This window comes from Silene latifolia, chromosome 8 (assembly GCF_048544455.1).
Source record: "Silene latifolia isolate original U9 population chromosome 8, ASM4854445v1, whole genome shotgun sequence".
NCBI lineage: Eukaryota > Viridiplantae > Streptophyta > Magnoliopsida > Caryophyllales > Caryophyllaceae > Silene > Silene latifolia.
Window position 1 is genome coordinate 42,167,587 of NC_133533.1, and position 15,876 is coordinate 42,183,462.

Consider the following 15,876-nt stretch of genomic DNA (forward strand, 5'->3'; position numbering starts at 1 on the left):
AAGGCAGAGATAGTTCCCCAAAAACAAAGGGGATTCCAAGGTGAAGAAGGGGACTACTTCCGACAGGAAAGAGAGAACAAGGTGATGTGCTTAAAATATGCAAATAATTCTAAAGAGAAATAAAGAGACCCGAAACTATAATGAAGAAACTTGATTTAGAAGAAATAATTTTTAGATTTCGGAAGAAATCCAAAAAAATTAAAATTTCCAACCACATTTCTATCAACAACAAATGAAATATGCTATTAAATTCTTGAATTAATCCTTCTTTGAGCAAGACATATGATTATGATAAACTCTCCTAGGCTAAGATGGAGAGTAAATCAAAGTCTAGTCATTTATAAGAAGAAATAATTCGAGAAAGAAAACTGAAAATATTCAATTAAAAGGACTAAACAAAGATTACCAATCATCACAACCATCAACCATGTGGAAACAAAAGGGAAGACGATGGTTATGAAGATAGGGAAAAAAGAGGACACGTGAAGGACTATGAGGAGATGGAAAAAAACTTTCCGGATCTCATTTTCTAAGAATTTGAGAGTATTTCTCCCTCAAGATTCACTCTCTAAGAAAAAATTATGTGTAGAGTTTTTGAAGGAAGTACCCTTTATTCAATTTACATCATCTTTATTTTCTGTCAACGGTTTAGATTTTATCCTAAAACTACATAGAGTAAGTATGTTATAATATAGATTTACGATAAAAGAATTATAAAAGCATTAGTAAATTAAATTACTTGAATGCCCTTATTAGCTAATCATCATAGTATGATCGCACTATTTAGATAATAAAGGGTAATGCAGACGAAAAATACAAAGTAGTATATAAAAGAGGAAAAATGGTTATGTCCTCTAACAGAACATTACTCCTTATACCTAAGCCTTTATAATTCTATTTGGTGAATTGTCTTCGGGTATTGTTTTTAAGTATAAGGAGGCCGGTTCTTCCTGAATACACAAATCTATAAATAAATATTATTAAAAGACAAACTACCCATATGTTACTTTGCCACATCAGAAAACCCATCTATTCATATTGTCCACGTCATGTACATAACTATAAGATAACAATTACTGCATAAGACGTAAAGACGTACCCTTAATTACTGCATACTCCTACTTCATATTGTTAACAAATTACAACTCACCACCTAATCATATCATACCACACAAATATCTCTCTCTAAAAACCTCTAAAAATCCTAACCCTAATCTTCAAGTTCATCAATTAGGGGCTACCGTCTACCAATTTTGGTGGAGGTAAGCCCCAATTTTCCATTTTTCTTACTAAATATCTATTAATTATTAATTATATGCAAATAACTCTTGCCTCTCCTTTATTGGAGATTTGTCCTCACCTCTGTGTGAGTTTGGTCCTCATCTTGTGTGAGATTCATCCCTCTATTTGAGAGGTTCAAGAATTATGTGGAAGATCAATGGTCTTATCTGTAGTCATATGGTGCTGCAATGGATATTGGATTATTGCTTACGGTTTGTGAGATCAGACAAGATTCGTCTCTTTCAAAACTTTATTATCAGATCTATGGATCCCCTCGCAGTTGGCTGTAGACCTGGCAAAATCAACCCGACCCGGTTGACCCGACCCGAAAAGGATGACCCGAGACCCGAAATCGACCCGAATGACTGAACCCGAATGGCACCAGAAGTCCGAAGTGACCCGACCCGACCCGAAAATGACCCGAGCTTTCATGGACCCGTAACAGACCCGACCCGAAATGACCAATCCGAAACCACTCAACCCGAAAATGACCCGACCAAATATAACTTTAATTAACCCTAATAGACTTGAAATGCCTCTCTTCTCTTAATCTTTGACCCGAAAATGGCCTGACCCGAATTAACCCGACCCGCTTGAGCCGAAACACACCCGACCAACAAACCCGAAATAGACCCGTAACCCGAAATGAACTGAACCGATCCGAACTAACCCGAAAATTTGAGAAACCCGAAATGACCCGACCCAAACTGGCCCGACCCGAACCCGACTCGGTTGACCCGTTTGCCAGGTCTAGTTGGCTGTATGAAGAAACAACGGTATGTTAGAGGGTGGTGTGCAGAAACGCTTTTATCTAATAACGATCTTAGTTTTAGGAAGAGTTTGTCTTGCTTGTATTTTACAAATTTGTATTCAATTAATTTTAATTTTTGTTGCAATTCTTGTATGAGATATTATTATTATTATTAATGAAATTGATCTTTTACTCAAAAAAAAAACAACTTACCACCTACCTAAATAAAAGGCAGTAATCAAGAAATTTAATGAACAACTCATCATCTCCCTTCCATGCTTGAGTTCCTTCTTAAATTCAGTGTAACAAACGTCTTTCTATGTACTCAATCATATATTCATATGAATTACTAATACAAATTACTTTATATATTTACATACCTAGCAATTAAGCGTTACTCCGTAGTCTGTAAAATTTGTATAATAAATTATTTAGTTTGATATTTGAATTGTGTTTGGTGATCAAATAAGCATGAGTGTCCTTTAATATTACAGAAACAACTTAAATATGCATGTCGTTATTCATTGTGTTTGCATTTTTAGATTCCACTCATCCAATAAGATTTTCAAATTTACGAAAGTAATTAAAATGTGTTCATTTTAATGTTTTCTACATGTATTTTTGAAGAAATTATACGTTTAACAAGAGTTGACGGTCTGCATTGCATGCATATTTTCATGAGTAAGGTATGTCTTTCTTTTATGGGTAATGATAAATACAATCCACTGCGTTGTATTTAAGAAATCAAAAGAGGAAATAAATTCTTGATATATGCATTAAATGTATTGGTTAATGTGTAATTTAGTTCTTAATTGCTAAGTTAACACCCAAATTAAAAGATATTTAATGCTTAAATACAACCCAAACCCACTGGGTTGTATTTAACATTACCCTTCTTTTATTTGTTGCAGTTAATCAGTAATACTACGGTTTTATGAGTCTTAGGGTACTCTATCGAGTAGGGCTTACTCTATCGAGTAAGTTGGATTTTACGCAAAACAGTAGTCTGCCTGTAGGCTAATCGATCGAGTAAGCCTGACACTCGATCGAGTAAGGGTCACTCGATCGAGTAAGTTAAGTGACTTACTCGATCGAGTAAGTCGGTTATCGGGTGATTTGTGACGGCTGTTGGTTTATATTGTTGATTGTTGTTGTATAACTGTCTGTGATATTCGGGGCGCGTCCCTGGCTGAGTGGAGTAGTCACTTGCGGGAGTGGCTTCACGCCTTTGGTTCGCCTCCTGTGGAACCCGCCACAGGAGGATGTGCACATTAAGGAAACTTGGGTTATTCGCTCAGTGGTTGATGAGCGGGGATTTGGTGGGTACGGCTGCGGTCCCCCACTGGCGGTGTGGAGTACTTGTTGCGATGAGTACTCTAGCAGGACTAGTGTGTAGTCAGTTGTATGGAGATTGATGTGGAGACTGGGGATTGATGTGTGATTGAGCTGTTTGGCGTTTGCTTCATATTGGTTGTATCGTGTAATTAATACTGACCCCGTTGTTGTTTTGTAAAACTGTGGTGATCCATTCGGGGATGGTGAATAGTTATTGAACAGGTTTGATATGATGCATATGGGCTAGCTGGGATGAGTCATCACGTGGCAGTTAGAAGAGTCTTCCGTTGTGTCAGACGATGTCTTTTAGTTGTGACAGTTTTATTAGTAGACAGTTTTGGAATTGATGTATTTCAGTTAACAGTTTTGGGATTCGAACTTGTAATCACTTAAACCGTTTTTACTTTTAAAGTATGTTTTTTTATTGTCTTATGATTATCATAGCCTCGGGTAACCGAGATGGTGACGTTCTTATACCTAAGTGGTCCTGGTAAGACACTTGGAGTATGGGGTATCACATAATCTCTATTAAAATACAAGTTTAGCTAATTAGTGCATGCTGCTATTCTTCTTATCATTTAAAGGCCATGGCAAACTGGCAATAGTTGTCGTCACTTCCCAATTTCTAGAATTCCGTACTCATTTTCCTTTCGCTATTTTGATATTTCATTGTACTCAATGTTTACCGTATTTAAGATGAGTTATTCATAAAATTACTCCGTATAATTATTGTATATTCATAGTGAAAGTAACAAGTTGAATTTCATTAGTAATTCTAATAGTGATTGTATATATTGTTGAATATACCTTCATAATTCATACTCCCTCCTATTCTAAATAACTGTCCCATTTGTCATTTTCGTCTATTCACATAACTGTCCCATTTGCCATATTTGGACATGGTTTTTACTTTCCTACCCTTAGCTCTTTTCTTTATTTACCACCCCAACCACCCATAACCCATCATATTCAATACTTTTCATTATTTAACTCATATATTCTTACCCCTATATAATAATTTCCATTATTTTAACTATATTCCTTAATTTTCGTTCCATTGTCCAAATGGGACACTTATTCGGAATAGGAGGGAGTATGTTATAATCTTTATTTGAAGAGTATGGACCGGTTTTGAGTTGCAACAGCAAAGGCTTAAAGCATTTTGTCTCTCATTTTCCTATAATTATGGTTTGCGTTTGAGATGATTTGCATTTATTCAAGATTTTGATCCATTAATATGTTGCTCCATCCGAATCTACATGAGTTTTCGTTTATTCATTTTTTCCCAGTTTTTGGATAAAATTTAAATAATGATAAATATGTAGTAGTCTTAAGCATTTTTATTTATTTCCAATGTGTTAATTAACTTGGAATGGATTACTTAGAAGGGTGACCAAAAATAAGATGTTAGGAGTAAAAGTTATCTAATCAAAGTCGTATATGACTTGTATTCCCTTAATCGTGAGCACGTAATTTCGAGAGTAATGTGGAAAAGACTTACAACATGAAGTGTTATTTCTTCAAAAATATTGTCCAAGAATCAAAGCTATCAACCATACATAATACTTAGAAATTTTGTAAGATTTACATATTGAACTATTTGAGAAATTTTGTTCGATTTACTTAGAAGTTTTGTTCAATCGTGCTAGCCTCCTAGCTCCACCACTAGTAAAGCCCCTCTTGAGAAAATAATTGATCTCTACGTTAAATGTATATCGGTCATAGTAAATTTTAATTAACACAAGATATAAGCAGACCCGTATTTAAGCATGTTTAGACTGTTCCTAGAACCGGGGCCCAATATGAAAAGGACCTCAGATACCTCAGTTGGCTCATTGAAATATAAAAAATGAAAGAAAGAGGTGCAACAATTCATTCTATCAGAAGTAGTGGTTAGTTCATAAAGCAAATATTGCAAAAGGTTGGGGGATCAAATCCTTGATTCGCTATCTTTTCAATAATATTTTTTTTGTCTTTGCTTGCCTTCTCATACACAAGAATTTATTGCTAAATAGCTAAATAAATTTGCGAATATTTTAAATCCCACTCAAATAATTCAAAAAAATTCAATTACTTTTTTTTTCGGATCATGTTTTGCTAAATACGGAGTAGCTAAAAAAATATTGACCATTTAAGCGTTTTTTTAATTTAATCACTATAAGTGATTGGTTGTCTACTTGTCTCCATTGTAACAAAAAAAAAGATTCAAGATAACCTTAACAAGGGCCTCTAAATAATATTTGGAACCGGGCCTTCAAATTTCATTGGACGGCCCGGGATATAAGTTTGGAATAAGCTAAACGCATTCCTTGTATGGGTTTGATTCAAACATTTTAACTATAAGGTATAATTATATAAATTTTAATGTACAATCTCATATCAATTGACAAATTATAATTTTTAGAACTATCTTAAATGGATCTTGAGACCCATCAAGTGAGGTGTCACACCAATGATCTTTCCTATAACTAGATGACCACAATTTTTTACTTGACATAGATTTGGATATAATAGTAAGACTAACGAAGAAAATGTAATCCTAATTCCCAACGGGTTATTATTTCAATCAAGTTTGAATTTAAAGGCATAATTGTTTTTCTTGGAATAGATTTGGACATAATAGTAAGACTAACGGAAAAAATGTAATCCTAATTCCCAATGGTTTATCACATTAATCAAGTTTGAATTTAAAGGCATGATAGAAAACACAAATTCTTGTTTCAGACCGACACTTTTGGTTTTATTTGTCAGACGGATAAAATGTTACCATTTTTTAAGAAAATGTAACCAATTAATTCACAAAATGTTATGACTAGAGGTGTCATTTTTTACCCTGAAAATGATGTGAACAATAATGGTAACATGTTATCAAAAAACAACAACATTTTATTGTAAAATGATGACATGTTATCCGTCTTGTTTCAGACCAAAAACAATGGTCTTAAGAAAAACGGACTGGATAGAAAAATATTTTCAAGTAAACAAACACGGAGTAATTTCTAAAACAATATACTCCCTCCATTTAACTCCACTTTGCATGTTTCTCTTTTCCACACTATTCACAAGCGGACATTCAACTTCAATTTTCTCTCGATACATAAGTTAAAATATATTCATGTGGGATCTTATTTGATTCGTCTTTAAGTGTACATTAAAAATATCCAACTTTTATAATTTTTGCAAATACGTAACTAAAGATATTTACCGCGCAAAAATTGCGTTGGCAAACGTGATAAAACAAACATGTAAAGTGGAGTTGAATGGAGGGAGTATAAAATAATCACGGGAAATAAAACTAGTTGTTTAAATGAAAACACTTTATGAGGCATCCGTTTCAACTACACTTTATCATGCATCCGTTTCAAGTGAATTGTGTTGCTGCATTTTGTGGAAATATATTTCAGGTTGTTTACGTGGATCCATGAAATTCATACTACTGAGGAAGAGTAATTAATAATAGTTAATGCAAAATTTGCACGTTTCTAAATCTCCTGACCTAACTAATTTTTGTTTTGTTTTGAGGGATCTCCTGACCTAACTATTAAGATGTGACTTATTGCTGAAATTGCTTTCTATGGAGTAATTTTGAAGCATCCTATTCCTACGGACTTATTTCCACATTTAGTTGTTTTTTGTCATTAATTTTTCTCAAGTTCATAATTCCCCATGCACAATTGCACACTACTGTTGCATGTATAAGACGGCTTTATGCAAGTATTTGTAAAACGAATTCTTTAATAACTACGTTTTACACTAATATGAAAATAATCTTGTGATTTGTATCATTTTTACACGATTATTACGTGAAACAGCCTTACACAAAACTAATTATCCCCCCATGACCATGGGCGGTGAGCCGTTGCCCATGAGTACGAAGGTGGATACAGACAATCTTACCCTTATATTAAGACCACAAGAAACTGTTTCAAACCTACCTCTCCGTCCCATCTACCAAGAAACAAGGAAAAATTCTTCCAACTGTATTTGTTTCTGTGAATAGAATACTTGTCATCTCCAAACAAGTACTCCGTAATCACCCAAGGTTACGTCACCTCATAATTTGTGCAGGATTTTAGACCATAATTTAATCGGTAAGCGAGCATATAACTATACGGCAAAACACTGCAACCACCAAAAAAAATCGCCACCTGATGGCTAAGGTAGGCGTCTTGGATACAGAGAAGCTCCAAGTTTAAAACCTAGCTTCACCGCGTCAATAATATTCAACAAACAAAATGGTCGAAACATATAAATATAATGTAGTTAGGAAAATAATTTGTATTTTATTAAAGTCTTATTTCATTGGCTTTGTTTAGTTAAGAAAAATATGTCCATTTCTTGCATCCAACTTTTGACAAAGTCCTGTAACACCCTGATATCTCTGAAAACTACCACTGTGCACATATAAATACGGTGATTGTAATTAGTACTAAGTTCACCGTTACAATGGTCGATAAAAATACCGTTGTGATTTGAGACAACAACAAAAAGAACATGGCTTGCTATTCTATGAATATCCCCACGTCAGACATTGTCATAGCAAGGGAAGGCATTCTTACCGACAATTGTAGCCTTGGTCGATCATCTTCTCGAGAAACGCTTGGTAAGCAAGCCACGTTAAGAAGATCATACTCAGACAACTACCTAGTTAACTCGTCAAGCCAACTAAGAGCGTCTTCTTGTACTAGGTCCCATGTTTTAAAGCCAAGCCGCCCGTTTAGGGTCTTCTCCAGTCAATGGTCAAGTCCTATACTTTTAAGCCCTGTAAAATCACAGATGGTTGGTACCAAACCTGAAAATGCCGTAGAGTTGATTGTTACAGGCGACTTTGAAGACAATGATACTAAAAGGGAAGAAGAAAAGAATGCAAATTGGATACAGAGACTTCTGGAGTTAAGAACAGTGTGGAAGGGTAGACAAGAAAAGGAAGTTACCTATGCAGATAAGGGAGAACATAGCGACTGTGAGGATGGCTGCTCTGTGGACTACTGTGACGGAGTAATAGCGGACAGGGCTGGATTTGACCAGGAATCGTTCTCGAGGTTGTTGGTTCAAGTGGCTTGGTCTGAAGCCAAAAGGTTCTCCAAGCTGGCTGACCTCTGTAACATGGCTTATAGGATTTCAGAAATCAAGGTATGCAACATTACATATGTATGGAGTATGTCATTAAGAACTCCAGTAAGATGATCTTATGATAAAATAAACCGAGAATTTGAGGTTTGTGGGTTATGCTTTTAAGGTTGCAAGTTCAAAACTCACCACCACCAAAAATAACATCACTCTAATGCCTCTAGGGCTCACGCAAAAGGCAGAGTAAAGGGTCAGACGACGCATCATTACCCTTGTGGTAGCAATACAAAGATGATGCTGATGGCCCATAACGAATTGAATCGAATGAGTGCTAGTTTACAGTAAAGAGGCACGACTAGTTTAGAGAACCATTTTCCTTTATTCGATTATAAGCTGCAACTAAAAAGTAGGGAGTCTTTAACTCCATTAGAATTGAAAAGCTCACCAAGAACCTTAAACCCTAAACCCGATTCTCGTTTCATCACAGGATTGTCTTACAAAAAACTGTATCGAAACTTAGTATATGACATGGCTTCTTCCAACTTTCAGAGACTCACAAATCACAATAATTGCTTCTAAACTGTTAGGGTCATGACTTGCTGCTAAACAATAGTCTACACATCGTCACGTCCTCCTTGGAGAAAAAGGCAGAGGCCATAGCAGTGAAAGCCAAATTAGACAAGGACTCAACCCATATCCAAGGAAAGAACTTGGCAACTCTAGAATCTGACTCAAAAGATTCGGTTTCTAAGCAAGAGAATACAATTCGCTCCTCAGTTGCCTATGAGATTGCCACATCAGCAGCTTGTCATGTGCAATGTTACGCACAGAAAGAAAGGTATTCATGTACATGCAGAGATATAACCATGCATGAAGAAATATGCCCTGCGCTAAGAGGAGGGTGCAACTCAGAAAGAGCTGCTCAAATGGCTACATCAACAATGACAGCAGTAGTTGCTGCATGGGAAAAAGAAAAGCAAGAGGTTGCTAATGAGCTTCAGTCGCTACATTCCTCGCCTTGTGAGTGGTTCATTTGCGATGATCCAGTGACACATGTACGTTACTTTGTGATACAGGTAAACATGGTAAAGCTATTTAAATTTTCCTACTATTGCCCCCCCTTTTCCATGAATAAATTTTCTCAATTTCAATAATACGCAAAAAACGAAATATTTTAAGCGGGAAACCACGAAGTTTTTCATGGACCAAAAGACTACTACATGTGGACTTTGGTCAGGCTATCTCAAGTCTTTTCAAATTTCTGACAACACATTAGTGCCTCAGAAGTACCAACCTAAGGCTGGGTGAACATTGGTGAAATTTTTCCTGATTTTAGCACACTTTTTTTTTTTAAAAAAAAAAGAAAAATAAAAAATAAAGTGGGAATAGCCATACAGGAAAGTGTAAATAGATAATTCGTAGACTTGGGCACTCACAGCACATCAGCAAATGAACACCATTGCAGCAGAGTCGCCAAGTGAGTATATACATTCATTGACCTGGGCATTCTGGTAATTGAGTTGCAGGGTTCTGAATCCCTGGCATCATGGCAGGCGAACCTGTTCTTTGAACCTACAAAATTTGAGGTATGTTGGCATGACTTAATAAAGATATTGCATAATTCTACACAACTTTTTCGAGGAACAAGAAGTGTTCCAGAATCTTGCTATAACCTGTCAACAATACAGGAGACAGATGCACTTGTCCATCGAGGGATTTATGAAGCAGCTCAGGGCATGTATAAACAGTTCCTTCCAGAAATACAAAATCACATAAGCACCCAAGGAGGTAGAGCGAAACTTCAATTTACAGGTCATTCATTAGGAGGCAGTATATCCCTATTATTGCACATAATGCTCATAGCAAGAAAAACTGTCCAGCCTTCAGCCCTGCTGCCTGTTGTTACTTTTGGCTCACCATTCATTTTCTGCGGAGGTGAAAAAGTCTTGGACCAGTTGGGACTACAGGAGAGCATGTTGCAGTGCATTATATTGCACAGGGATATTGTTCCAAGAGCATTCTCGTGCACCTATCCTGGACAAGTAGTGCAAGTTCTCCAGCATTTGAATAGCTCTTTCCGTTCACATCCATGTTTGAACAAACAAGTAAGTACCTTATTGGATCACTTAAATTTTGTTTCTGTTTCTTCGCAATATCGAATCTGATCTTTGACAATTATAAATACTATTAAACCTCAAATTGCTACATGAACTAGAAATATAAACTGGAGCCATACAATAATACCAATCAATCTTCAACATGAAGAGATAAAGAATCTCTTCCCCAAAGTACAAGTTTGCTTAAAATCAATACCTTTAGCATGAAGAGATGGGCAGAAAAATAGGCAGAAACAGCCTAACATAGACTCATGCTCTTCAGTTCCTGTGCTATTACAGAAAATGTTGTATTCTCCAGTAGGGCAAACTTATATCCTTCAACCAAGTGAGAAGTTATCACCATCGCATCCAATGCTCCCACAAGGGTGTGGCCTTTACACATTTGACAATACTCAGCGTGCGACTGTAATAATTGCCTTGAGGACATTTCTAAATACTCCCCACCCACTGGAAACTTTAAGCTATCCAACGGCTTATGGCTCTGAGGGTACTATCATCAGAGATCATGAGTCAAACAACTATACAAAGGCGGTGAATAGTGTTTTAAAGCTGTACAAAAAGACGGCTTTCTGGAAAGTCAAGAAAGAGAGGCATCTGGTATGGCCATTGCTTACTGATTCACCCCATCAGCCATGGACTCAAAAAGGCAATTTAGCAGAGAGATCAGCAAGGAAAGAAGTACTAAGTGGTGTGTGAAGTTCGGTTGAAATGAGACATACACAAAATGATACTCCTATTGGAGTGATGGATTACCAAAAAAAGAAATTTGGAAGCGTGAAGAAGCTGGTGTGCATACATTCAATTGAAAGGAAAATCTTGCAGGCTCAGTGGACTGAGAAAGTAAAAACTGACACTCGTATATATTCCCGCGACAACGGAAGGATAGGTTTAACAGCTATACTCTTAGTATGAACCTAGGACTTCCCTCGTACATAGTCTGTATTTACGTACATCTCTCAGACACGATGTACAGAAAAAATGAGCTACTCAAAGTTGAATCTAGTTCAGATTCCAGCAATTGTATTTTTGTTTAATAGACATAACACATTGTATCATGGTTTTAGAAGGGCAAGGGTTTACAATCAATCAGAAAATCATCTCACAATTCATTTCTACCAGCTGATATTGCTGAAACCATTTTGACCTTCCTACCTAGGAGTGCTAAGTTAAAGAAGTAACCACAAAGAAGCTGAAATTCTTTAATTTTGTCTTTGTCAATGTTCCACAACAGTTTGAAGTTTGAACGTGATCCGGAATACATTAAGCTTCTACAAGAACAAAAACAACTGAAAATTGATTACATCACAAAAGGTAGACCTGTTAAAATCTGACCCCATTTGAAAACCTGACCTCACCAAATCTTTAGAGTTATGTACCCCGTAAGTTGAACCGGCCTAAAAAACTAAGCTTCAACAAGAACACAAGCACTAAATAAAATTTAATTCAGGACCTCCAGATTATATTCTGACTTAAGTTCTACTTTCCCCATCTCGAAAGGATTAAGAGCCCGATAATTGTTAAACACGACGAGGCAACAATACCCACCACAAGGGCAAAAGCATAGAAAAGAGTCGGGAAATTGAGAGCCTTCTGGACCCGTCTGAGACCGTTGTCGATGGTTGGAGCTAACGCTGCCGCCCCTGCTACTCGAAAGGGCCTCGTGACGTTGTTTCCGGTCCACATCATGATAACTATCTGAATGAGACCATGCATAAAAGGCACTATAAATAATAGGAAGGGGCAGGGAAAGTTAATTTGCAACATAACATCAGTCATCATAGATTCATAGGTGGGCCTCTAAGGGTACTCGGAATTCACTACACCGGGCTAAGGTGTTACTTCCTCGGTCTCAACTCTCATAGTTTGCGTTTCCTTAATAAGAAGTTTTTGTATGGGGGAGAGTGAGTGCAAACTCTTCTCCATTTGGATATGCTTATAGAATAACTGACATAAGCTATCCGACGAGAGAGACACTAAAGCTAAGCCTCCTTAGATCAAAACACTTGACAAATGCAACCCAGATGTACACCAATATACTACTTTAAGTTAAAACCAACTATCACTATTCCATTTTGATTTGTTTTAAAATACTTGATCACTTCCAATACTATTTGACATTAAATTATAATCTTCCTATATTTAAATATCCATTAGAAAGACTGCTTGTGATATATTCCCTCATTTTCTAAAAACTCAATGTATTAGAGAGTGATCAATCTCTTTGGTAAGGAGGGTCTACTAGTCAAACAAGCTTATAGAGTTAGAGCCTAGAAACCGGCGTATTAAAAGAAAAGAAAAAAAAAAAAAAAGATCGCATTCCATGTATCCATGAGAAATGCCAAACACCCACTTCTATTATCCAATATCAAACACTGAATTCACTTTTTAAACAGAAATTTATATGAGACGGTTGTATGAGAAATACATGAATCTAGGTTGACATCACGCTTACTGCCACCTAAATACCTAATACATGACTCGCTGATATTTATAAGGCAAATCAGCACTTAGTCAAATAGTTTGAATCGGTTAACATGAATGTCGAAATAATGCAAGTGAAATCAATATCCTCTATCCATTCATGTACGATGATGGGACAAATGTGCAAGAAAACGGGTAAAAACATTACCCCAATAAGAGCTTGAATATTAGCAGCAGGGTTCTTGCCAGTACTCTTCTCATACCCAAGGAAAGCCAACACAAAGAAACTTGTATAAGTCACCGCATCAAACAACCCATAAGCCAACAAAGCTGCTAACCCTAACTTTGCCAATTTTGCACTCATTTCCGCTGAATTTACCTGATCCATTTCCCAAAATCACATAAAAGATCAACACAATTTATACAACAAGACCCTTTTACAGCGCGAGACCAACATTTCATAGATTAAACAGTCAGTTCATAGTCAGTCCTTTATCACTATCTAAATGATTATTTTATACAAAAGGATCGTCTCAGTCTCACAATGTAAGACGGTTTTACGCAATAATTACTGAAAGATCAAATCTTCCACACCAAAAATTACAAATTTATAAAAGGCCATCTTCCATTACCTTCCATTTCTCCCAAAATCCTACATTTCCTTGGTCCTGCAACAAAACCACATTAGTCATAAACTGAAAACTATGTCTTCCTCTCTCCGTCATTTGTTTACCTTTTATATTGGTTGAGAATATACTTTAATCATAGGTAAACAAATGACTAGGACGGGGAGTAATAATTAAGTAGATAAATATGTAAATACAGCAGAAAAATACTTGGGATTGATCTTGAGGTAGGAAATTTTGGTCTGGTGAACCTAATCCATGGGTACTTGATGAACAATTGACTAGGGTTGGTGTTGATTTTGAGAGATTTAATTTAGTGGGTTTGTGAAAATAAGCAAGAAATGGGCAATTTTTAGTAAAAAAATGTTTGACTGATTTTGGTGAATTTTGGTTTGGGAAGGAACCCCACTGCAATGCTGAAGTAGTAGCACCAGTGCACCACATGTTTCTCAGCAAAGATTAATCAACAAGGTATTCTTTGGATTGTAGACCAAATTCAAGTTTTATCAAATCAATTTTTATTTTTTTTTAGGAAAAACCCGAAGGCTTTACTTCATTAAAGACAAATGAAAAAATGTAGGAAATATCGGTATACTTTCTTTAAGATTATAAGGATTATAACGAAATTATGATTATGAAAAACTAGTCATAAATGAAATTTACATAAACAAAATAGAAAGATTAAGAATCAACCTTTGGTCCTAGCAAATTTGGCCTAAAAACAATATCGAATTGATATTCTCCTAATTGTTGCCCCCAAGATGCTCCGAGAAATGCCTCTCAATTTGCTAGAATGAGATCCCCAAATTCACTAATTAATTTTAGGATTTTTGATGAGAGAGTTGTTTAGAAAAATTAGGTTAGAAAATTATGATCTCCCTTTCTCCCTATAAACCGTGTATAAGGAGTCATTAGGGTAGATATTTTTTTCACCTTTTTTCGGTCAAACCACCTAACAAAATAAGAAGAAAAATCTTCTTATATTTAGGTAGTTATCAAAAATGTATAATAATATATGTATATTTTATCAATTATCAATTATGTTGACATGTATTAATAAGGCTTGTTTTTTTCTCGCTTATTTTCACCATTTCATTTCGATTTCAAATTTCACTTATTCTATTCGATTCGATTCGATTCGGCTCCATTCGATTCGATTCATTCGATTCACTCCATTCCATTCATTCAAATTCAAACTCCATTCATTCGATTCGATTCAATTTCATTTACTTTACCATCTTAAATTTAATAGTTATTATTAATAGTGTTATCAATAATACTATTTTTTTAATATTATTTTTTTTTATTATTATTATTATATTTAATAATATTGGTAATAATAATGTTATTAATAATTTATTTATTATAATTACTACAGTATTATTATTATGAATATTATTATTAAAATGAATAATAATGTTGTTGTTGTTGTTGTTGTTGTGAATAATAATGTTATTAATGTTATTATTATTATTATTATTATTATTATTATTATTATTATTATTATTGTTGTTATTATAATTATTATTGGTATTATTATTAAAATTAATAACATTTATTATTAATATTATTGATGGGGCACGCTCAACCGACTTGACCCACTAGCCAATACGGGGTCATACAAGTCAACATGCTTGCAAACATGGTTACGGATTCGCTTGATACCCTACGAATCACGAATCGTTAAAAGCGAATTATATCAAATTGATTACTAAAAATACATATAACACATTTTCTATAAGCGAATCGCAAATCGGTAAGGCGTATTCATAGCGAATATGGTAACCATGCTTTCCAAGCCATCATTTGAGGTACACATAGAAACCTATAAATACCTCATTATTGACCAATCAATGGTAAAATACTTCTCACCAACAACTTCATCTCTCTAGAAGTAAGACTACTCGAGCTACTATGAGAGGGCACGGAAACCTTAGCTTCAAGCAAGCTCTCAACTATCCACCAAGATCAGTAAGGCATCGAGAAGGACCTGTTGCGAACCCTTCGAGGCCCTATTTGTTACGCGTAAAAGATCCATCCGGAGAGAGCAAGCATAGGTTCGAGGTGCCATCGTCTGAGAGGAGCGCGTTGAGCCGACCCGGATTCGAGCAACTCTTACTTGAGTGTTTTTATTCGAAACAACTATTTTTACTAATATCATTATTAATATTGACATTATTATTTATTATTGTTATTAAGAATATTATTAGTAAAAAATTACTATTTTTCATTATTATAATTTATGATTATTCATATATAATATTATAATTTTTTT

The 15,876-nt window shown here is 35.3% G+C and overlaps 2 protein-coding genes across 4 annotated transcripts; one reads left to right on the forward strand and one right to left on the reverse strand.

The window, feature by feature from the left end:
* The first annotated feature begins 7,824 nt into the window (after window positions 1-7,824).
* Window positions 7,825-11,620, forward strand: LOC141596762 (phospholipase A1 PLIP1, chloroplastic-like). The gene is made up of 5 exons (XM_074417006.1): window positions 7,825-8,500; window positions 9,025-9,513; window positions 9,964-10,023; window positions 10,126-10,542; window positions 10,834-11,620. Exons 1-5 carry the CDS (start codon window positions 7,862-7,864, stop codon window positions 11,248-11,250), a joined length of 2,022 nt encoding a protein of 673 aa, XP_074273107.1. The 5' UTR covers window positions 7,825-7,861; the 3' UTR covers window positions 11,251-11,620.
* LOC141596761 (uncharacterized) lies at window positions 8,353-14,254 on the reverse strand. 3 transcript variants are annotated; one of them, XM_074417004.1, is made up of 5 exons: window positions 13,812-14,101; window positions 13,608-13,643; window positions 13,184-13,354; window positions 9,874-10,009; window positions 8,353-8,466 (listed from the first exon to the last, which is right to left on the reverse strand). In XM_074417004.1, the coding sequence occupies exons 1-4, from the start codon at window positions 14,043-14,045 to the stop codon at window positions 9,929-9,931; spliced, it is 522 nt and encodes a 173-aa protein (XP_074273105.1). In that variant the 5' UTR covers window positions 14,046-14,101; the 3' UTR covers window positions 8,353-8,466; window positions 9,874-9,928. The 3 variants fall into 3 exon arrangements, with proteins under 3 accessions (XP_074273105.1, XP_074273106.1, XP_074273103.1); XM_074417005.1 differs by having other exon boundaries at window positions 8,379-8,477; XM_074417002.1 differs by lacking the exons at window positions 8,353-8,466; window positions 9,874-10,009 and adding an exon at window positions 11,730-12,249 and having other exon boundaries at window positions 13,812-14,254.
* Window positions 14,255-15,876: the final 1,622 nt, after the last annotated feature.